Genomic DNA, 24,913 nt, shown 5'->3' with positions numbered 1-24,913 from the left:
AGAAGGCAATCATTTTGAGCTTGCTCAACCCAAGGGAAACGTTTTCAACAGCAAGGTTTCTATTGTTATAGGCAGCTAAGTTCGATTAAAATATAGGCAGTCAGATAGGGCTAGGCCCTCAAAGGAGCAAGTGTGGAAGCTGTGATGCCTTGCAACTGTGGGAGAGACAGGCACATCTTCTGAGGGCCAGACCTCAAGAAGGAAGATAAAACAAATGCGCCCACATATTTCTAAGTATAAACCTCAGGGATTGATATTCTAAATAGGTATAGTCAGCTTGAGGAAGCTAGAAAGAGCCACTAACCCAATCCCCTACAGGAAAAGTCCTTGTTCTGTACTCACATCCACTTGCTATATGACTTGTCTGCCCAGTTGATCTCAATTTAATCAATATTATCTCAGCAATTATGCTTGTAATCTTACTGGTTAACCATAGTTTTGTCCCACTTCATGCTCATGTGATTTCCCATCCTTGGACCTGCCTCACCTCGTGATTTTGTGCTATAAAAAATCCCTGGAAAAGGTAGAGTCCTTGGCAACTCACATGGGACACCTTCTGTCTCTCTTAGACAGAAGCTTTCTTTCCCCCCAATAAATATATTCTGCTCTTAACTTCTGTTGTTCCTAAAATTCATTCTTCGATTTTAGAGAACATGAACTCATGCTGGACATCTAGCAGGTTGGGAATTTCTTTCACCTTTATCACTATTTCTGTGGAAAATTCTCAAATTTTTTTCTTGCAGATTTTTGACTAAAGGGTCTCTGAAAACATGTCCTGCATCTATGGCTCCAGGGAAATTTTTTAATATTACTGAACTTAAAAATATTTGATATCTTAAATTATGGATATATATATCTTAGTAAAAGTAAAATTTAAGAAACAAAAATTTTTCAAAGTTTTAATTTGTATCTTTAATATAAGTAAAATATGATTCTGTGTCTCTGTCTCAGAAGTCTTGTGTCTGTGTTGAGTAGCTTTAAAATTGTGGCTATCTTGTTACGTTGTGTTGTGATTGATACATTGTGTCAACTTGAGGAGTCTAGAGGCTTCAGCAGTTTTGCATCCTGGGGTGAAAAGGATATGCACTTACAGCTCTGGGATGTTGTTCATTGTGTCAGTTTGAGAAGTTTAGAAGGTTAAGTAAGTGAACTGAGCAGGGAGCCAGGATCCTTACTTTGTGTTCATCCTGAGCCTGTGCAAGAAGAGGGCATGGAGATGATGTGAATGCTACATACCCCCTTGGTGGGGGTAGCTTACTTACAATATAATGGAAGAAAAGAGGCTTGTTCCCTCCCCTCCTTTTTGCTCTTGCTGCTTTTGTTGTCTTCTGCTGCCTTGAAGTGCTGCCCTTGTGCTGTGCTACCTTGCTTTGGAGCCAGCTGATTATGGACTGAAACCCCCACAAACTGTGAGCTAAATAAAACCTTCCTTCCTTCCTTAATTTTGGGCTTTGGGTATTTTGTCTTAGCAACCAGAGAAAAGTAACCAAGACAGCTTAAAATTTCAGAACCTTCAGAATTCTCGAAGACTACTCAGATATTTTTCTTTATACTAACTGATATAGGGGAAAGAAACTCCCAACCTGCTAGATGTCTGGTATGAGTTTGTGTTCTCAAAAATCAAAGAATGTATTTTGGGAACAGTGGAGGTTAACAGCAGAATATATTTACTGGTGGAAAGAAAGTTTTGTCTGAGAGAGACAGAAGGGGATACAAGTGGGTTGCCAAGGACACTGCCTTTTCTAGGGATATTTATAGAACAAAATCACGAGGTGAGGCAGGTCCAAGGTGGGGAAAAATGGGAAATCACATGGTAGGCATGAGGTGGGACAAAACTATGGCTCATCAGTAAGACTAGGAGCATAACTGCTTAGGTAAAATTGATTACATTGGGATCATATGGAGAGGCAAGTCATGTAGCAAGCCAGCATGAATACAGAATAGGAACTCTTCCTGTAGGGTGTTGGGTTAGTGGCTCTTCCTGGCTTTCTCAAGGTGATGATACTCATTTAGAATATCACTCCCTGGTATTTAGCCTTAGGAAAGTATGCGGGTATATTTATTTTATCTTTTGTCTTTGAGGTGTCTGTCTTGCCCACAGTGGCAAGGTGTCTTGTCTTCTGCACTGGCTCTTTTGAGGGCCTAACCCTATCTTACCTATAATATTTGTAACTTGGCTGTCTATAACATAATGTCGGTTTAAGAATACATCTATTTCATCTAAATTGTTGGATCTATTGGTGAAGTTATTTGTTATATTCACTTACTGTAATTTCTCTAGGACTTCTAGTAGTATCCCTGTTATAGTAGTATCCCTCTTTCTAGTAGTATCCCTGTTATATTTATGATTTTGGTAATTTTTATTTTCTTTTTTCTTGGTATTAGTAGGTTCTGATTTCTTTTTTTAGTTGATCAATTTTAATAAAAACAAATTACCACTATTCTTGCCTCAATGTAGGTAGGCTCAACCAGGATACCTTGCAATTTTTGGTTACAAGAAATGTTAAAATCTTAGGCCAAAGTAGTCGCTCAGATTACCAGATGAAGGCATGCAAGAGTGATCAAACAATTAAACATTAACTGTTCCTTTCAATAAACCATCAGAAATTAGGAATACAGCTGCCTTAGCTATCTTGTATATATACAAATACATATTTTTTTCACTTCCTTCTTTCTTTTCTCCTTCCCATCATCCCAGTTGTTCTTTTCTTTTGAGTAGTTTATGAAGATAACAGTATATAATACAAAAACCATTGCTAATTTCCTATCATCTCTTTTTTAGAATTCTGTATTGTTTCTATTGTTTTTGGATTGTTTTGTTTTTGTTCTTTTCTCTTTAAAATAAAAAAAAAAAAATCTTAGGCCAAAGCAGTAGAATGCTTGCCTAGCATGCTCAAGGTTTTAGACTTGATTCCTAGCAACACACACACACACACACACAAAGAAGAAAAGGGTGACAATGAGTGAGTAAATATGAAGCTAATATCCTAAATTGGAAAACTGTATTAAGAAATGTCAACTTTCACTATTTAAGTTATAGATACATACAATACCAGTGATAACAACCCTCATACTAATAGAGAGATTTCTGGTTTGTGATTTTCAATGTAAGGAGCTTATAAGTTGCTACTCCCTCTTATCAAGCACAAAAGTAAAACAAACTGAAAAATCTGCAGCTGTTTTTGTATCTGCAAAAGAACTGAGGGCACAGGTTAAACTGTGTCCCAAATAAAGGGACTCACCAATTCCAGAGCAGAGGCCAGTAACAGACATTGCTGGAGAACTAGGGGCAGGGTGAGTAACCTGAAGGTCACTGATGAATTGCTGGAGGCTGAGTATGAAGTCTGAGAGTTTCAACCTCCAGGCGAAACAAGCTGATAGAGGCATGTCTCACATGTTTTTAAGTTTTACTTCTGGGAGCTCTATAAGGCAGGCCTACATATTAAATATCTGAGGAAAATCCTCTCCTGCTTTTTGGTGGGGAGAGAAGCAAAGCAACCATTTTGGAATGCCCTAGAGAACTCTAAATTTCTTAACAAGGTCAGTCCTCAGCAAAAACTTTGTAAATGAAACCTAACCTCCTGCAGTTTTATTAGAGCCCAGCTGACCCGGGAGAAGGAAAATATGCAGTTCCAACCAACTCTAGCCACCCTGTCTTATATAAAGTAGAAGGAACAGCTGAGAAGCAGTTTGATGTTGTAGGCAAGAGAGTTAGATAGAAATATTACAGGCAGTCAGACAGGGCTAAGCTCTCCAAGAAGCAAGTGTGAAAGAAGAGATGTCTTGCAACTGTGGAGAGATGGGCACCTTTGTTGAGGGCCAGACCTCAAGACAAAAGATAAAACAAATGTGTCCACATACTTTCCTAAGGATAAACATCAGGGATTGATATTCTAAATAAGTGTCATCACCCTGAAGAGGCTGGGAGGAGCCATTAACCCAACCCCCTACAGGAAGAGTCCCTGTTCTGTATTCATGCCCACTGGCTACCTGACTTGCCTCCCCATTTGATCCCAATTTTATCAATTTTACCTGAGCGATTATGCTTGTAATCTTATTGGTTGACTATTGTTTTGTCCCACCTCATGCCCACTATGTGATTTCCAGTGTTTCCCACTTTGGATCTGCCTCACATTGTGCATTTGCTCTTTAAAAATTCCTAAAAAAGCCAGGGTTCTTGGCAAACCACTCAGGCCCCTTTCTGTCTCTCTCTCTCTCAGACAGAAGCTTTCTTTCCCTCAATAAATATATTCTTCTCTTAACCTCTATTGTTCCTAAAACGCATTCTTCAATTTTAGAGAATCTAGCCGGTTGGGAGTTTCTTTCCCCTATATCATTTGGAGGTTTTCCACCCAGATCATTGGACAGGGGTAAGAGCTTGTTTTTGTTTCACAGACTCTGGATTGGAACTTGTTTAGGTAACAAATTTAATGCTTCAAATTTTGTTATGTCTTTACCCATTGCTCATAATTGCTTATGATTTTCTCATGTAGTTTTGTTAAAATGTTGATACATCTAAGTTAAAACATGGGAAAGTTATAAGGCTATGATACTTCTTTAATGGGACGTTTTTATTCTTTTTTTTTTTTTTTTGGTTTTTGGTTTTTTCTGGTACTAGGAATCAAACTCACGTCCTTGCGCTTGCCAGGGAGGTGCTGTGCTGCTGAGCTAAATCCCCAGCCCTGTTTTTTTCTTATATATGGTGCATTTGAAATAGTTACTAAATTTACTGGTATTCCTTGCTTGACTTTATTTAGACAATAGTGCTAGAAAGAGTAATGTTAGAATGCCCCTTAATAGACTTTAATATAAACTGTAAAATGGGTCTTTTTAAATAAAATCTAGCTCAAACTTAGAAAACATACATGCTTATATAATAAAACACAGGACTCCTTCCATCAGTGAAAGGATGGTAGGTCAGTCGCCATTCTTAAGACTTGGAGGACAGATTTCACTGGGACAAACTGGCTCGGACCCTCCTGTACACTCTAGAGGAAATGTCAAGTCTGTTCTGCTTCACTTTCCTTTTTCTGGCCTTACGCTTAATCTTTTCCTATTACTTTGTACTTTCCTTTTTAGAAGCATGTAAAATTAGAAAGAAAAGAACTCTAGACTATTCCAACCTTTTCCTCCTACTTAACAACTAAGTTAAGCCCATAGAAAATGAGTGTCTGGTAACACCAAGGACAGGGAAGTCATCTTAAAGGAGGAACACCTACCCCATCTCTGAGTCAGATGAAACATTGGAATTTTGCTCATCCAGGAGAACAGACATAAAAGCCATGTCCCAGCTTAGTGTTCTGGGCAGGTCTCCCTCAGGAGACTGAACCCAAGACACAGTAGAAAGAACTGGCTTCTGGGTGACACCTGAAGGAGCTATTTCTGAAAGCATCACCCTTATGGGACCAAAACACATTTAGCCTAAGGGAGGATCTCTGGCCTTTCCTTTTTTCCTCCTAGGTCTAATTATCATTTATGTGTATAAAAATACTTTGATAATAAGTTGGGGACTTTAAAACCTTTACTGCAAATTTATAAAATGCTGGGTAATGTTGTTCAGGCTTTTAACTACCCTTTATAGTTTGACAAACAGTGGTTTGACTTTGACAAACTTTGACAAACAGTGGCTGCTCTGCCAGCTAGTTAAATGCTCTTAGAGCAGTTGCCACTCTTAAAGTAGAGGACAGGTTTCCCCATCATCTCTTTGGTGAATGCCCCTGAAGCCAATGGTCAATGGAATGTTGACCAGACAGACAGCTAGATTCCTTTCTGGAGACTGATCTCTTGTTGTGTGGGCCAATGGAAACTGAAACAACTGAGGAGTCATGGGCACGGCTACTCTCTGGTGGGTACCCAATGGTTCCTCAGTGGAAACTCTCCTGACCACAGAAAAATCTCCACTTATCTATCATACTTATCTGTCTCTAATAGTAAACTAGAAAATTTCCCTAAGATTTTCAGTTAGTTTTAGAACCACTTACACTAGCTCTCCCTTCAGAAATCAGGCTGAGGCAGCTTGCAATAACTGTTTACATTTCAAAGCAGCTAGCAGGGAATGATTTACATTTGCGCCTTACATATGCTAATTAAGAGTAAGAAAGAGATTTTAGCCTTTTCTCTCAAGTATGCACAGAAGACTAATGTGCCTTTAATAGCATGTAAAATGTGATTGCTAGATGGTAAATATGTTTAACCTATGAGCCTGTTGCTAGGAAAGGTTGCCTTGGTGATTAGATAGCTAATACAAGTGTCTTGGAGACTTCTTGTCCTTTTTATCTATTTCCGGAGGTGATCTCTCTCATAGCACAGCACAGCAGAAGTGCTCTAACTGTCTCCAACTCACCTTTTTATATATATGCCCTCTTCCAAAGAACAAAAAGCAATAGTTTATTATAAAGTTATGCTTCCAATTGTAACTTGTGCTTATAAATGTTCTATCGGAATAAGTGCACAGTTCAGAGTTGAGGTCTCTCACTCCTTTAACTTATAAACGTCCAATAAGAGTAAGTGCACAGTTCATGAGCACCCCAGGAGGATAAAATAGTGCACCAGTTCAAGGGTGGATAGGCTGGTTGGATTTTGTCTTCTGCTCTCTCCAGATGGCATCCACTTGCTCTGGAGTGGAATATATTCGAGGGATGTCTTGAGGGTATAAAAATCAAGTAGAAATAAAGAGGGGATGCCCAAATTATTTCTTTTTGTACATGGAGTTGAAGTCTCTTACTCTTTTAGAATGCATTTTTAAGTGCTGGAAGATGTTTGACCCTTATGTGTTAAAAAAGCCATTTGATATTTTTCTGCACATGTACATGGCCTGCCTACTCTCTAGAGCCAAAATGGGATGCAAAAGGAAGGATTAATTGTGATGTTCTCTTATAACTAAAATCATACTGTAAAAAAGAGGGGAACTGGTCAGAATTGCCTCACTTTCAAACTTTCTTTACATTAAGAAATAATTCGTATTTATGTTCAAGGTATAATTATGATCCATATGAGACTACCTATGTTCATATATCTATTTCTCTCAATGACTTAAAGCAAATCAAGCTAGAATGAGGAAAATTTTCAGATGACCCTGATAAGTACACTGATGTCTTTAGAGGATTTGCTCAGACCTATAAGCTAGGCTGGAAAGATATAATGTTAATTTTAAATCAAACATTGACTTCTAATGAGAAACAAGGAGCATAAGCTGCTATTACATTTGGGGATGAATATCTTATTGTTAATTTTAAACAACCAGAAGATAGCCAGGGGAACTACCAGTTACCACTGGAGCACAAGAAGTTCCTACCCAACACCTCTGCTGGCCTAACAGCCAGACAGGAGACTGGAGCAGGAGTCATTTTCAAGTGTGTATTCTTGAAGGTCTAAGAAGGACAAAAACCAAGCCATCTAGTTACTTTAAGTTGTCAGCTATTTATCAGGAGAAAGATGAAAACCCCACTGCTTTCTTAGATTATTTACTAGAACCAGTGATAAAACATGTCCATAACTCCTGATTCAATAGAAGGACAGATTTTGCTTAAAGACATATTTATTACACAGTCAGCCCAGATATTAGAACAAAGCTACAAAAGATAGCTTTTGCTTCAGATATCTCACTTGATAATTTAGTAAAAACTGCCTCTTTAGTATTCTATAATTTTAAAGAGAACAAAAAATAAAAAAACATTAAAAATGATACAGAATTTCAAAACAAGATGATAGGAAAAATCAAGACTGAGAGAAAACAAAGGAGAGAAGACAAAGAGACCAAAAAGCTGCTGCTTTTATTTCAGTCTTAAAACAAACAGACCCTAAGTCTGATTCTCAGGACTCCAAGAAGAGCTGAAGGACTAGGATCAACTGCTATTACTGTGGAAAGCTGGGCCACCTTAAGAGGGACTGTCTTAAGACTCCCCCCAAGCCATGCCCTGACTGCAAAGGTGACCACTGGAGATCAGACTGCCCTCTGAGGAGAAAGCCCTAGAATTCAGACCCATCCTACCAGTTGGTCCAGTAAGGCTAAAGGTCCCTGGGGCACTGTGCCTCCTCCCTCTGGCCAGATTGTCATCTCTACCTGTCATCTCTGGAGGAGCCCTGAGGAATCACAACTATAGGGGGAAAAGAAACCAGTCTATTGCTGGACATTGGCACAGGTCTCTTTGTCCTTCTCAAACCCTGGCCTTCCTTCCAGTCATCATACCTCAACAAAAGCAGTCACTAGAAAAAAATACCTTGCTTAAGCTGTAACTGGGATAACTTTCTCTTCACTCATTCATTTTACTTCTACCTAAAAGCCCAGCTATCATCCTGGAGAGATTTTATCCTGTCTAAATATTGTAATATTATATATATAATGCCAGGTTGCCAACTAATTAAAATGATGCTGAGATAGGTTTTCACAAATATAATACATATTGTTGTTCATGTACAAAATTTAGAGAGTTTTTCATTTGTAAAAAGAATGTGTTAATCTGGTTTTCATAAGCCATCAAAAATTTAGAGATGATATAATTAAAGCTGCTTTAATTATATGACAATGTCAGACTCCATCAGTAAAGGGGTCTATGAACCAGTGGGTTACAACCATTATCCCTTAAAAACAATTTCTAAACTTACCTGCCAGCTCTAATGCTCATGATTTGATTATACATGCTCTAATTTTTTGGAAAATTTGTTCTTGTCTAGAAGATACCAAATCACAAGTAACCATACAGATAAAACCAATAACAAATATGCTAGATTCCTTTTAGATTCCTTTTACCAGGGATCCACCAGATCTTGTCTAGAGAGAGGATTATGTGACACATATCAAGGCCTTAACTAAATATACTCAGTGGGCCTTAAATGACACCACAGTTGTTCTCTCTTTCCTAAATGAATAAGTAAAATTGATGAGACAGGCCATCCTCCAAAATCAGATGGCATTAGACATTCTAACAGCAGCACAGCGGGATACCTGTGATATAATTTCACAGATATAATATTCAAGATATTAGATGACAAATCAATGATATGTCAGACTCAAATTCCCTAAGACCTTATCCTTATCCTTTTTATGGGAAGCCATTACTGGCTCTTCTTGGTGGAAATGTTATTCGACTGTATTCATAATTATCCTCTTGATCCTATTTTTTGGCCTATGCATGCTTAGTTGTTTCTTTAGCTTTGTCTCCTCCAGAGTTAAAGCTATACACCTACCCAAGATGAAAATGCCTGGTCGATATTTCAGGTCTTTAGATAGATCCTCTGGAGAGTATCTCTGATGGCTAATCAAAAACTATGACCCTTTCCAGCCAGAAGAAGCCAGACTGGTCATTGCCCAATATTCCCTCATGGCAGTTGGAGGTACTTCTTCAGAGGAGGAAATGTGGGCAACTGAGTTAGATCAAAATATTATAGGCAATCAGACAGGGCTAGGCCCTGGAAGGAGCCAGTGTGGAAGACAAAATGCCTTGTGGGAGAGATAAGCATCTCTACTGTGGGCCAGACCTCAAGACAAAAGATAAAACAAATGTACCCACACACTTCCTTAATTATAAACATCAGGGGTTGGTATTTTAAATAAGTATCTATCACCCTGAGGAAGCCAAGAAGAGCCACTAACCCAGCCCCCGACAGGAAGAACCCCTGTTCTGTACTCATACCTACTGGCTAACTGACTTGCTTCCCCATTAGATCCCAATTTAATCAATTTTACCTGAGCACTATGCTTGTAATCTTACTGGTTGACCATAGTTTTGCCCCACCTCATGCCCACCTTGCAATTTTCCATGTTTCTCACCTTGGACCCGCATCACCTCATGGATTTGCTTTATAAATCCCTAAAAAAGGCAAAGTTCTCGGCAAACCATTCAGGACTCCTTCTGTCTCTCTCTTGGACAGAAGCTTTCTTTCTCCCAATAAATATATTCTGCTCTCAATCTCCGTTGTTTCTAAACTTCATTCTTTGATTTTAGAGAACATGAACTTGTACCAGATATCTAGCAGGTTGGGAATTTCTTTCCCCTACATCAGTGACATTCACACTGAGAGACAGACTCACTAAAAGACTATGAGTTAATGGCAGGATTGTAGAACTCCTCCCCACCACTTTTCCTCTGCACTGTTCTATAAAGTACCAAATAAATTTGCCTGGTTCTTCCACCACTTATCTTTTTCCATCTGCATCTTTTCTTGATCTGTTGGTATCCCAGGTCAGACAAGACAGCCTAGAGAAATACTTCAAATAGTATGAGGCACATATGGCATGACCAAGCTTTTTCTTCTGTTCATTAGCAGTCTACATTTAAAACATTTAATACATATATTGTCTGTGGAACTGCATCATATACACACATATACACATACAAAATGTTATAGGCAAATAAGTTAGATAAAATATTATAGGCAGTCAGATAGGGCTAGGCCCTCAAAGAAGCCAGTGCAGAGGATGAGAAGAGAGATAGGCATCTCCCCTCAGGGCCAGACCTCAAGATAGAAGATAAAACAAATGCACTCACACACTTCCTTTTTTTGTTGTCTGTTTTTTTCCGGTACTGGGAATCAAACTCATGACCTCTTGCTTGCCAGGCAGGTGCTGTGCCACTGAGCTAAATCCCCAGCCCCTTAGATTTATTATTTTATTATTTAAAAATTTTTTTTTCGTACCAGGAATCAAACTCAGGACCTTGTGCTTGCCAGGCAGGTGCTTGTGCCGCTGAGCTATATCCCCAGCCCCCACACATTTCCTAAAGATAAACATAAGGGACTGGTATTCTAAATAGGTATCATCACCTTGAGAAAGCCAGGAAGAGTCACTAACTCAACCCCCTACAAGAAAATCCCCTGTTCTGTATTTATGCCTGCCTGCTTGCTACATGACTTGCTGCCTCAGTTGATTCCAGGTTAATCAATTTCATCTGAGCAATTATACTCATAATCTTATTGGTTGACCATAGTTTTGTTCCACCTTATGTCCTACTTGCGATTTCCCACGTCTCCCGCCTTGGATTCACCTCATGTTGTGGACTTGCTCTATAAAAATCCCTAGAAAAGGTAGGGTCCTTGGCAACACACTCGGGACCCCTTCTGTCTCTCTCTCAGACAGAGTATTTCCTTCCCCTGATAAATATATTCTGCTCTTAACCTCCATTGTTTCAAAAATTCATTCTTTGATATTAGAGAACACAAACTCCTACCAGACATCTAGCAGGTTGGGAGTTTTTTCTCTTGTATAGAAACACACACTCTCTCTGGGACTTGCTTTGGTATTAAAAGAAAAGGCTGATTCACCTCATCAACTCTATGGATGAGACTGCAGCAGTCCCATTTCTATGAAACACCACAGACTGCTGAAATCATAATGTCTAAGAGACATGTAACTAAATCTCTGCTCTTGAAGTAATAAGGACTTGAATAAAAATTGTTCAAGATTTACTTGAGTAATTATGACATGAATTATACCCTTTATCTCTAGTCCTTCACTGCCTACTCCATTTCTTAGAAACATGTCACCTGGTGGTCCACCTTTACTGACCTTTAGTGTGAGTTTTATAAGCTATTCTTTTTATCTTGAATGCTAGTCCTTTATCTATTGGTTTCTCAGTTTGAGTCTCTATGTATTGCAAGTTTTTTAGTCTTTTGTGTTTTTGTCAAGGCCCCAGTCTTAAGGCAGAAACCAGCAAAATTGTCAATATCAGAGAAAAGCATACTTAAAATTCATTGGTTCTATGAGTGATGAGCTATGTAATCTTGGGAGCTGCTTACCAACAATACAGGCATCTCTGGCTATTTATCTGGACAATCCAAAGAAATAAAGCAAACTTTGGAAATGTATCTATTGACACTTAAGTTTGTTGTCCCACGGCACACTCATCTCAGGGACCTAACACTAGAAAAGCTTGAAAAAATAAATAAATTTTGTTGTCTCAATGACTATTATTTTCTTTCTCAAAATGTGGTTAAAAGGGTCTTGAGATGAACAGTCTATATTTTTAGCTGAAAGGTGCATGACCTTAAGTCCAGAATCCAAATGGTATTTTTATGGCTTGTTCACTGTGCCCCACTGACACATTTTGTAAACAGACTATCATTACACAAACAAATGACCGCTGTCTTATCTATTTTTCTCATTGGCAGGCCATGCCAGCCACACTGTATATAACTCAGACCATTTTGCCAATTAGAAAATTTCTGTTACCTGGCATTTTTTCAGGTACAAATTTCTATTAATGAATTATTGTCATCCATGAACCACACTCCATTTTTTTTTCCTTTCCTGAATATAGAGATTTATGCAGTGGATCAAAAGCCTTAAATGTTAGAGATAAATCACCTTATGGGGACAGTTTTGGCTCTAGGAAGATGGCTTTCTTGTTTACAGACTCTATGGTGTCAAAGTCAGTATTGCCTTTACAGCGAGGTGCATCCCTTATAGTTTTCCCTTCCGAAGGGCTGGCTTTGAAGAGTGTGACTAGCACCTTTGCAATCTGCCACCGAGTTCCAGACGAGGTCACATTTTTCCTAGGAGGTTCCATTCAGTGACTAAACATGAGGGCTGTATTAAGCTGTTTGGGGCCAACACACTCTTCTCTGAAAAGTGGCTCCAGTCCAGTGAAAGATCTCCAGTCCATGAAAGATCTCCACGAAGGGTCACTGTGCTCCCCTCTAGGTGGGTGGGTTGAGATTTCCTCACAGCTGCTTTTTTTTTTTTGTTTTTTTTGGTTTTTCTCCGGTACCAGGAACCGAACTCATGACCTTGCGCTTGCCAGGCAGGCGCTTTTGCCGCTGAGCTAAATCCCCAGCCCTTCACAGCTGCTTTGTAACCTCAGCCCTTCATGCTGAATCTCCTGTCTGTGTGCCTTCACAGGTGTAAGATATGCTTTGCAATCTGAAGTGTTTCTTACCTACCCTGGGCTTCCTCTACCCTTTAGTATTGGTGTGTGTGTGTGTGTGTGTGTGTGTGTATGCGTAACACTTTACTTATGGATCACTGCAATTTGAATTTCATATAATTTTCATGTGTAACAAAATATACTGTTTTTATTTTCTTATAAAACATACCTATTTTGGGCCGGGGATATAGCTCAGTGGCACAAACACCCGCCTGACAAGTGCAAGGTCCTGAGTTCAATTTCTGGTACAAAAAAATACTTATTTTGAGAACAAATTTAGATTTACTGAAAAACTATGTAGACACTACAGAGTTTCCATATAACTCACATCCATTTTCCCTTATTACTAACATCTATAGATTAATATTTTTCACAATTAATGAACCAAGATTGATATCCTTAAAAAAGCCCATACTTTATTCATATTTTCTTAGTTTTTACCTCACTTTTTTTCTGTTCCAGGATCCGATTCAGGATACATAATTTCAGTAATTAAGTTTGTACACTTAGATTCCTGTTCATGACGTTCTCTCAGACTTTCTTTATTTTTGACGTTCTTGACAGCTTTGAATATTGGTATTTTATGAAATCCCCTAGAAATTTGTTTGTTGCTTTTCTCTTGGCTAGGCTTGGATTATGTTCTTGGGAAGAAGATCAAAGTGAGGTTTTTATCATAACAAATCAAGAATATATGTTAACCTGATATACCATGCTTGCTGTTGACATTTATCACTGGCAGATGTAGTGTTTGTCAGTTTTCTCCACTGTAAAGTTATTCTGTCCCCTTTCCCATACTGTGTTGTTTTTTGATGCCTCAGTTTTTATTGGCATCAACCAATAAAACTCTTGAACTCAGCCTTCACATTGCCTTGAGGATATGAAGTTTTAGTAGTTAGTTTTAATAGTGGCAGACAAAGTAAGAAGAAATCATTATTGCTTCCTTAGTTACTGGAGTGGAGCCAGTTTTCAGACCCACTGATCAAAGAGGACTCTGAGTTCCCAGGAGAAAGCCACTACTATGTCCTTAGAAATATATACTTAAAAGATTTGCCTACTCCTTTCCCTAAGGGATCTATGATATTTACTTGAATGAAAATATATTTAAAAAGAAGAGTGTCCACATAGTTTGAAGACTACTGAACACAGGATCTGAGTTGACACAGATATGTAGAAAAACAAAATATCATCATGGGCTGCTGTTAGAGGCAGCCATCTGGGGTCATATAAAGGATACTAGCCAAAGACTAGCTTAAAGTCAATCTACTTGGTCTGCCAACATGCCGCATGGCCATTTCTCTGGTCCTGAACGTACTTCTGTGATGAAGATACTTGTAGAGTGACTTCCATATTGGGTCCTTGGCTGCTGTAGAGAAAGACCAAGTGGAAGCCTCTGATACTACTGACCTAAAATAGAAAATCAAAACCAGTATTTTACCCTGGGGATAGTACAAAGATTAGTTCACTTTCAAAGATGCTAAAAATGAAGGAACAGTGGCTCTTCCATTAATATACATTTTTAACAGACTTCTCTGGTTCCTGCAGAAGCCAGATAGAACCAGAGGAATACCCATAGATTATAACAAAGCAAAACAAGTAATAGAAAAAAAATCATAGTTTCCATGCTAGATAATGTATTACTGTTTGCACAGATTAATAAGGCTTCAGGTATATATATGAAGTTATTACTTTGGCAAATCTTTTTCTATCCCAATTGGTCAAGAGGGTTTTAACACATGTTAGGAAGGGGTACGCTTTCTCCCTAGAACTATGTTAACCATCTTACCTTTTGTCAAAATATATTGAGAAGAGTTATGCATTGTCTGGAATTCCGTACAACTTCATACTGATCTTTCTTTTTTTTTTTTTTTTTGGTTTTTCTGGTTTTTCTCCGGTACCGGGAACCGAACTCACGACCTTGTGCTTGCCAGTCAGGCGCTTTTGCCGCTGAGCTAAATCCCCAGCCCCCATACTGATCTTTCATATCAATGAGTCACACTGATCTGGCAAGAGGAACAAGATGTGGCTAATATGTGAGGGTGGTAAGATGCATGTACTCCAAAAGGACTCGCACCTTTAATAAGAATTGTAGGTAGAGATCTAGAAGAAGAAAGATGACAAGACAATTCCTCAAAAATTGGTGAAAAACTGTCACATTATAGTAATTAGTAATCACTATAGTAATCACATTTATGGTGTCACATTATAGTAATCATATTATACCCTACCGCAGCGAAAGAGGCACAGCATCTAACTGGATACAAAGGGACCGTGGACGCAGAACCTCCTGTCATGTATATAGGTTGTTAGATCCACCAAGTCATGAAGTTAGCAGGGGTCCAGCTACAATATGTATGTAAAATGTAGAAGGAACATCTAGAATCACAATAAATAACTACATGAACATCAGATATTCTAGACATCTGTGTCACCCAAGCCAGCTGTAATAGTGGGTCCTTTCAGTTTGCCACTTGTAGAGAGGTTCCTCCAATAAAGCAAAGAAGTCAAATCTTGGTTCATCAACTGATTGGTTTGATAGGTAGGTAAAAACTAAAAAACTGGGCACTTATTTTGGGAATGTATTTGACTTTTTTGCCCTCAGTTTCTCAGCCCAAATGACAGTGTGTAAATTTTCTCAGTGCCTGAGGCACAGTCACAGGATGCTACAAAGGTATCGCCCAGTCAGGGGTTGCACTTCATAGTGAAGGAGTTATAGGAGGACAGCCTAACTACGGAATCCACCGGTGTATTAGAAACAATACCATGTTAAATTGTTGGTCTTACACAGTATTAGAATTGTCTCCTAAAGGGGAATCTAATACTCCAGTCTATAGGCAATATTCTTCAAGAATATATCTCTACTAGGAAGCCTATATGAGAACAGGAACCAAAGGGTGGGAGTGAGTGGCCTGCTTATCATTACTCCTATTCACCTCTGGGTGTTTTGTGCTGTGCAGCTCTGGCACTGCCAGAATATATATAGTAAGGCTCTCTTTAAAGTGTATATACACACATGTACACAGACATGCACATGCACACACACCAACACACACATATAGTACATTAGTAGTGCTATGTGGGGCAGATTAGTACCAGTGCTGCACTGTTACAACTCACATGAGACAGGTTAGTGATAATGGTTTTCTCTATTGATGAGTCTATTGAGTATACTTAATAAGGGAAATACCATAAGTACCTCTCAGATTTTAAATACTTTTAGATATTCTGTTTCATACTGATCAGGATTACTTTTTCCCTGACTGAGTCGGTATTTTCAATTTGTTAATGGGCATGTAATTTTGACAGTTATCTCACTCAGGACAACAATGCTGAACTTCTGCCGTGAATGTAAAGGAAAAGGTATTACAGTGATTCCTCACCTATTGCGGGAGTTATGTTCCAGAGACCCCTGCGATAGGTGAAAATCTGTGAAGTAGCAGCATTATATTTATATATATTTTAAGGCTTCATAAACCCTTCCCACACTCCTATAAACCTTTCCCATTCTCTTATTAACCTTTCCCACACTCTTATAAACGCTTCATGTGCTCTTAAACACTTTCTACACTCTTAAACCTACATAATTTTAACAACGTGTAAAATTCTATATGGGTACTCACCAGTGAAGTATACTACAACTTGCATGATGAAGATCATGAATGACGTAGCTGTGAAGTACTGATGGTGGTGATGAAGGTGATGACGATGAGATGAATGTACTGCACACCAAAAAAGAGCACTACAGCTCTTGTGAAGGCACCACTTCATCAGGACGCTTCATCTAGTGGTGCAGTATCTTCACCCTGGGCCATAACTGATCTCTTCTTTGGAGTGATGAACATAGTTATGGGGCGTTGCTGGTGCTGCTTTTTCTTCTGAGTGAGAAGGTTTTTATAACCTGACATGCCACTCTTGATTGTATTTATGAAGTGCAATGAATGAAGCATCTGGGGTTCCCATTCTTGAGCTACTTGGTGAAGTTCTTTGGCCATTCTGACGATGGTTGCAAACTATGGACTGTTAGGCCAAACTCCTCCTCTTCTCCAACCCATAGTTCATCTTGTTCCTCATCCTCTTCCTCACTTGCTCACTTCGTCACCTCTGTCAGGTCTTCATCAGTCAACAGTTGTGAGTGGACATCAGTCAGGTCATTCCCATCATCAGAAGTCATTTCATTGAAGCCATCTCCTCTCAGTAGCCTTGCCAGCTTCACGGCCTTAGCTACTGCAGAGTGACGGACTTCATCAGGAGCGAATCCCTTGAATTCGTGGGCCATTTCTGGCCACAAATTTTTCCAGCTGGCATTTAGTGTTTCACTTTTCATCTCCTTTATGGACTTCTGAATATTTAGGAGGGTTCTGGGAGATAGTTCAGTGGCACAGGGACTGCCTGGCAAGCGCAAGGTACTGAGTTCAATTCCCAGTACCAAAAAAAAAAAAAAAAATCAACTGAATATTTAGGAGACAGGATGCAATATTATAAACACAACAGTATGACTTTAGTGAGAAGATTTCATCCGAGTCCATAGTTTCAACCAGGTTTTACGGGGAGTTTTGTGTGCAGAATGCCTTAAAAGCACAGATAACACCTTGATCCATGGGCTGAATGAGCGTCGTGGTGTTTGGCGGCAAGAACTCTATCTGGACGCCATTATAGGACAGTTCCACAGCATGGCCTCCAGCACTGTCCATGATCAGAAGCACTTTGAATTCGAGGTTTTTCTCTGCCAGACAAAGCTTAACCTCTGGGGTAAAGCACTGGTGGAACCAATCAGCCTCGAGGAGTTTCGAGATCCAGGCCTTGGGGTTGTGTATGCAGTACATAGGCAACACATTCTTAGTTTTGTTTTTTAGGGCCCTTGGGTTTTTCGACTTACAAATAAGCCCTGGGTTTATCATAAAGCCCGTAGTATTCCCACACATAATCAGAGTTACTCGATCTTTTTAGGCCTTAAAACCTTTGGCTTCATCCTTCATAAGAGAAGTACAAGATGGCACCTGTTTCCAAAACAAGCCTGTCTCATCCCTGTTAGAAACTCCTTCAGGCTTATAGCCGCCTTTCTCGATGATGGATTTGAACACGTCGTTCACGTACTCCTCGGCTCTGGCTTTATCTGCAGAGGCAGCTTCCCCATGCAGAAAAACACTCGAGTCCAAAGCGTCTCTGAAATTTGTCAAACCAGCCCTTGCTGGCACTGCATACTGCAAAATCCAGTGATATAGTGAAAACTGCACGACACAGAATCAGATATATTTTCTTAAAAACTCATGATACACCGAAGCCGAACCGCCATACAGCGAGGGCCGGTATTCAGCGGCTCCCAGCAAATAACTTCCAGCAAATAAACAAGTTTCCCAGCAACATAGGTTGAATGATACAGAAGAGGTTCATGGCTGTGCTGAATGCTTGTGTTTCTACTTCCTTTAGAGTCACCTGACCTTGTTCAGCCAGTTCCCTCCTAGTGCTGTGTGCTGCTGCTTGCTTCTCCCTTCTCTGTCTGTGTAGTAACCCTTACTTCTAAGCTCCACATTCATTGCTATGAGAATTTACGGTCCTGCAGAAAACCCAGAAACCTTCGTCTCTACCTAGTTTTAAGGAATAACATATTTGACCAATGACTATTTAAATGGAAGCCTGATGATAGCACTGGATTAGTAGCCTTGTGTCAATACACGCTTTCATAAACCTTTAGCTAAACCAAAGGCCAGGAAAAATCATCTTGATATCACAATATCACCTCTATCCCTTTAATTATCTCAGAATTGTCCTAACAGGGCTTTGCCGTGTTAGATATGGAGTACATATGGTCATTTCCGGTTGCTGTCACTCTGTACAAGTACGACTTTGACAATGTAGATACACTGATTAGTATACAAGGCACAAACATTTGAGAACATTAAACAGTCTTATGTAAAGGGCACAAAAGAATTTTAGGACATAGGCAGAGAGATCAGTTACATGATCCAGCATTGGATAATGTAATCACAAGATTACAAACGTAATAGTACTAAATCTCACTAGCAGATGTATGGTTGCAAAACTGAAAGTATAATGAAGGACTAGAATATCTCTCTTCTTCTAGCCCTACTCATATCCTGCTTAGGGTCTAGTATAGGGACTCACTAGAGATTATTTCACTAGGACCAGGAAAATCTCACTAGTCAGACATTTACAATGCAGAGTAGAACAGACAGTACTTGAAGGGAAGAAGCAAATGTTCTTCTATCTCTCCAAACTATCTAACCCAGGACACTGTTCAAAGTACTTTCTTGAACTCAGAGCCATGGAAATAGAATAAAGATAATCTCCCTGGACATCTCTGAGATTCATGCTATTAATCTCAGGCTCAGTGAATGGATCAACTGGTAACTTTGGGAAAAAACATTTGAAAAACCTAAGCTTTAATAAACACATTGGGTTTGCAGGTTCTAGGACAGCTAGAAATGGTGCCTAGGACACAGATTTAGAAAACAGAACATGGGGGCTGGGGATTTAGCTCAGCGGCAAAGCGCCTGCCTGGCAAGCGCAAGGTCGTGAGTTCAGTTCCCGGTACCGGAGAAAAACCATAGAAAACAGAACTTAAGAGGACATATTGTTTCTTCAACCATGTGGTGATATGAAGGACCTCCATAAATTCGTGTTTCAGCATCATTTTTCATGTTATTTCAGAATAATGAAAAATTTAATGAAAAGAACTATAGAGTAAAAATGTACTGTCATATAATGTTACAGAAATTCAACTCAAAACAACCTAAGAAAAAAGGAAAACTTACTGAATAGAGCACATTCTGGAAAACAAAAGATTTCCTGTGAGAGTTCCTAAAACTAGGCTTTGGGGAGATAAACTTTCATTGCTTTTGTCTTTGTATTTCTTTTCTCCCCCCATGTAGTCTGTTAAGTAGCTTCAGAGCCTTACATATTAAAACTTTACAATGCCACCAAGGAGAACTTGCTTTGAATGTTTATCTGTATTCTTAAACTAAACACTGTAATTTGGCTCAGCTGTGGTTAGTGGACCATCCGAGAACTACAAAGAGAGAATCACAGTAACAAAATGACTGCCGTAGGGTAACCACAGGGGTATGGAAAAGTGACGGAAGAGAGGACAGGCCAGCAACGTTCAGAAGAGTAGTTTAAGGAAAAATAATGACATATTCAAAGCATATACAATTTATACATTTCCAGGGTAGAAATAAGTCTATAGCAGAATTGTTCAAATTTGGCACTCTTGACAATCTGGATTAAAAAATTCTTTGTTGTGGAGGAATGCCTCGTGAAATTGCAGGACGTTGAGCAGCATGTTGGCCTCTCCTCCCTGGACAGCAGAAATACCTCCCTGCTCATGACAATCAAAAATGTTTCCAGCTATTGACAAATGACCTGGGGATGGAGGAGAATTGCCGCCCCTCAAGGAGTTCGTTGGCCTATGGCAATCACACTTCATCAAGTCGTCTGAAAAATATACTGAAGTAACCTTAAAAAAGATTATAATTGATATACAGATATAGAACTTAGTTAAATGTGGAAATTAGCATAGAAACATAAAGAATTTATGCTTATAAATGCATCAAAGTATTCAGAAATTAATTTGTTGTTAGTCCTAGGTTAAACCATTTCAGGGCATCAAGTCACGTTTCTCATTTTTAAAATGGAGGCAGTAACAGCCCTGCAGAGTATTAAATAATCATGTGAAAGTGGGTTGGAAGTGGTTTTATGAAGTAGAATCCCAGTATACTACAGAAACTCAAATCCACGAGGACAGTTCAGGGTTTTTTGGGGGATGGTTATTATTCTAATCTTGTCTCATTTTAGAATAGGATTTTAGTATAATATTGATGCAACTAAAATAGTAGAGTTAATAAGACAGCTTATGTCATTTGATGTGTTTTGCAATGCTAAGAATTTTATTCATTTCATTACTATTAACAATGGTAGATAATTTATTTTGTAAAATTATTGCCTTTATTAAACATCCTGAATAATTACAAATAAATAATTTAAAATGTGTATATTTTTATCATATAAATTTGGAAGCAGCCATACTGCAGCCATATATAAACTTTTGCATTTATTATTCCTTGACAAAAATTATAGCGAGTCTTTAATGAAATACTGAACATGGAGTAGAAATAATAAATTTGTCTTCTAACAGGATATACTTAAGTCATTCCAAAACCCACATTATAAAGATAAATGAAACTTCCTATCACATGGAGAATATCAGCACCACCAAAAACAACTCTGATGGAAGTAATAAAAACAAACCAACCAGTATTCATTGAATGGTTGTTCTGAACTTGGAATGGGTCTAAGCACCCTATGTAGATAATATTATTTAATAGTTGAGAAATTTATAACTCCTGTAAAGAATATTTAAAGTCCAGAGGTAGGAACAGATTTAGAAGATTTACTCCTTTCTTAGGATACCATGGTGACGTCTTCAGATAATTAGGCTACTCAAATCTTTTTTAGTGCTCCTATTATGATATGTTTATCTGTTTGTAGTATCTAAGAGTACGTCTTAGTATTTTCTATTTAACACATATATTTTGTTCACATTTTGTTTTTCAAATTTAAATTTGTTGAATAACTATAGGAAAGAGAAGAAATAATGCATAATGGTTTGTGTATTTTTTCTTTTTTGCTTCTTGTATATTATACTTTTGGCCTATGATGATTCTTCTTCTTCCTCCTCTTCTTCCTCTTCCTCTTCTTCTTCTTCTTCTTCTTCTTCCTCTTCCCTCTCTTCTTCCTCTTCCTTCTCTTCTTCCTCTTCCTTTTCACTTTCCGGTTCTTTTTTTGCCTCCTTCTTCTCTTCTATTTTCTCTTCCCCTTTCATCTCCCCCTTTTCCATTTGTTTTTCTGCTTCAGATTCTTCAGGGGTAAATATCATCTGTTTTTCCAAGAAGATATATGGAAAATGAGGCTGTACTATCAAAACAATCATGACACATAGCAGAAAACATACTATTCTCACTAATAAAACAAACATGCACAGTGGATCACACACAATTGGCCGGGGCACTTCCCAACGTGGATACCAAAACTGGTAATCTGTAAACAAAGGAGCAATTGAAAGCTGGATTTCACATGCAAGTAGTTAAATTGTTCAAGAAATAAAGGACAATGATACATACATATGGCTTGATCACGATCTGCATTACCTAGAAAGAAAAAGAAAGTCTATAAAGAATTACATAAATTTTTTTCTTTCTGAATAATAAAGAATTTCTCCAATAATAATCCGATAAATAATTCTCCTAATTTTCAGGCATCATGCTCCCATTTTTGATACCCCCCCCCCCAACTAGCCATTCATCAACTGCAAAATACTCTTTTATAGTAAAAGCCAGCCTGGTTCCCAGAAAGTGTGGAAATACAGGAGTGGGGTGATATGAGCCTAGTACCAATTTTGTGTCTATATCACTATGTCACCTTATGCAAGTCATGTCACCTCTGCCTTCTAAAGACTGTTCCAGTTCTGACTATAGGATTTTCCATGTCCTGTTTGCATCTCTTGTTTTCTCCCTAGATTGCTCTGAATTAATCTTACAAATTAATTCATTTTCCTATTATTTTCAGAGGCTTTCCATTGCTCCTCATTTCTGAGATGACAAAGATACCCTTAGAGCCCAACCTGCAGTGTTTTTAGCTACCTAGCCCAATGAGATCATAGTACTTTTCAGGAAATAAATTGCCTTTCATCTGTTCACCATGGCGCAGTGGGTCAGACAACCCCTCCTAAATTCCACTAGGAACGAGTGGAAGCATAAATGAGTTTGCACAAATAGAAAACCCAGTGTCCATCTGGGCTTTGCCCCAAAAAGATATTAACCCATGGGGAAAATTTAGAATTTAACCTTCAGGCTCCTTAGTAACAAACTGACTTCCAGTGAATCTCTGAGGTTATTTTAGCATTTTGTGCTTGGCCTTACTTCAAATATTATGTAATAATTTCTGTATTACAGAAACTTTTGATTTTATTTTTTTGTCTTTTTGAGACAGGGTTTCACTATGAAGTTCAGGCTGGCCTCAAACTCACTTTGTAGCTCAGGCTGGCCTTAAAGTCACAGCAATCCTCCTGCCTCAGCCTCCCAAGTTCTGGGATTATAGGAGTGAGCCACTATGCCTGATCTTACAGAAACTTTTTAAAAGGAATCTTTTACTATGGTTTGTGTTTTCATTCTGTGTATGAATATCTATTGATCTGTATAAGCAATAATATTTCCTCTTTGCCTCTTCCTTCCCTTCTCATTTTTAAGTTTCATTGATTACATTCTTATATTATGTGCATATCATTAAATATTTAAAAACACTTAAATTTATCTATATTGCTATTGTTTATCACCTTTTAACTAGTATCTTTGTCTCTAATTATAAATGATAAAACCGTATTTGCATCTCTCTTTTCCTCCCAACTTTTATTAATGGCATGATTTTTATATTGATAAAACTCATTTTATGCATATTTTATTTTGTAATTACTATCACCAGATTTGTTTAGTCTATCTGTTAAGGTTCAATGCTTACAAATACTTCTTTCAATGCAGTTTTTTAATTAACCCTTTTAGTGAAGGTTGTCTTCTAAAGTTCCTTGAGAAACTGCCTGTGAGAACTACATATCAAAATTACTGCATGCTCTCAAACAGCTGCCTATTTGTGAATAACAGGTTTGGCTGGATATAAATTATTAGTCGACAGTTCTTGCACTAAGGATGAATAGGCATCACTGCACTGTTTCTTAGTGTTGGGTGTCACGGGCAAGAATTTGAAACAAGGGGCTGGGGATTTAGCTCAGCGGCAAAAGCGCCTGCCTGGCAAGCGCAAGGTCGTGAGTTCGGTTCCCGGTACTGGAGAAAAACCAAAAACCAAAAAAAAAAAAAAAAGAATTTGAAACAAGTGAATTTTTTTCCCCTTTTTGTGGGATGATCCATTACCAATATAGTATTGGTACCACCCCAGTTTATACTTGATTTTGTATTGCAGCAGAAGTTCTGTGAATCTTTGTATAGCTTCAGGTTAGAGTTTTCCAGGGACGAACACACTCATGAAATTTGGGAGATGCAGACAACTGGAAGCCATAACTCTCCAGAGGTGACTGTGAGCCAAAGACTTGGATGAATGTGAGAGTCACAATGGCTTTGCTTAGAATGGAGAAGTATTGCTTTGCTGCCACTTCTCTCCCTTTTGGTTGCAGCCTCTGGGATCTCGGCTCTCCTAGTGGTTATAGAAGTCATAGAGAACTGTATTTCTTATATGAAACACTTTACTGCCAGAACTCTCAGAATGGCTGATTTCCTAATTCAGCTGAGACTGTTAACCAGTTAATAACTGGTTTTATATCTTTGCGTACATGATTAAAGGAGTCCTTCTTTTTTACTGAAGTTCACTAACTTACTAGGCTGTCTACTATGTTAGCTATTTTTGGTCACTTTTTCCTGGCATTTAGTGCATATGTTCAACATTTACGTTTACCAATCAGATTCTGTGGTCAGGATTCTCGGTATAATTTGGCTGTGTTCGTTGTTTCTGGGTCTCATTGGACTGAAATCAAAGGGTTGATTGAACTGTGGTCTCATCTCAAGGCTTGACTGGAAACAATTCTGCTTCCAAACTTACTTATTCTGTAGAATTCATCTCCTTCTGGTTGTAGGACTAAGAATTTAAGTTTTGGTTAGCTGTTGGCTGGAGATCACCTTCAGTTCTAGTGGTGACCTCCAGTTCTCTGACACACAGCTCTCTGCACGGCCAGCTAACAGTACGACCGCTTGCTTCTTGAGGGCCATCAGGAGAATGATAGTTCATCATCAATATTCAGTTTTGTGTGAGATAATCACAGGAGTAATATCTCATCGCCTGTGGCATCTAATCTCATTTACGACTGACATCATAGAACCTTTGTTGTATTCTAGCGGTGAGAACCAAGTCACAGGTACCATCCACATTCAAATGGGGGGATTACATAATGGACACTATACCGGAAGTTGGGAATCATGAGTGATCGCCTTTGGGTTTGTCTGCCACATTATTCTATTTATTTTTCATTTTATTAGTAC

At 38.6% G+C, this 24,913-nt stretch overlaps 1 protein-coding gene across 1 annotated transcript in view; it reads right to left on the bottom strand.

The window, feature by feature from the left end:
* Nucleotides 1-19,900: 19,900 nt before the first annotated feature.
* The window catches only part of Glipr1l2 (GLI pathogenesis-related 1 like 2), a 34,497-nt gene continuing 29,484 nt past the window's right edge, over nucleotides 19,901-24,913 (bottom strand). Inside the window, exons 5-6 of the mRNA XM_005374333.1 lie at nucleotides 21,995-22,021; nucleotides 19,901-21,911 (exon numbers count right to left, since the gene is read on the bottom strand). Coding sequence (XP_005374390.1) covers nucleotides 21,526-21,911; nucleotides 21,995-22,021 — 413 coding nt within the window. The 3' untranslated portion in view covers nucleotides 19,901-21,525. The remainder of the gene's footprint in view (nucleotides 21,912-21,994; nucleotides 22,022-24,913) is intronic.

The sequence above is a fragment of the Chinchilla lanigera genome, unplaced genomic scaffold, assembly GCF_000276665.1.
Source record: "Chinchilla lanigera isolate Chin_1 unplaced genomic scaffold, ChiLan1.0 scaffold00004, whole genome shotgun sequence".
NCBI lineage: Eukaryota > Metazoa > Chordata > Mammalia > Rodentia > Chinchillidae > Chinchilla > Chinchilla lanigera.
The sequence above is the reverse complement of the archived record's forward strand: the minus strand, read 5'-3'. Positions and strand labels throughout refer to the sequence as shown.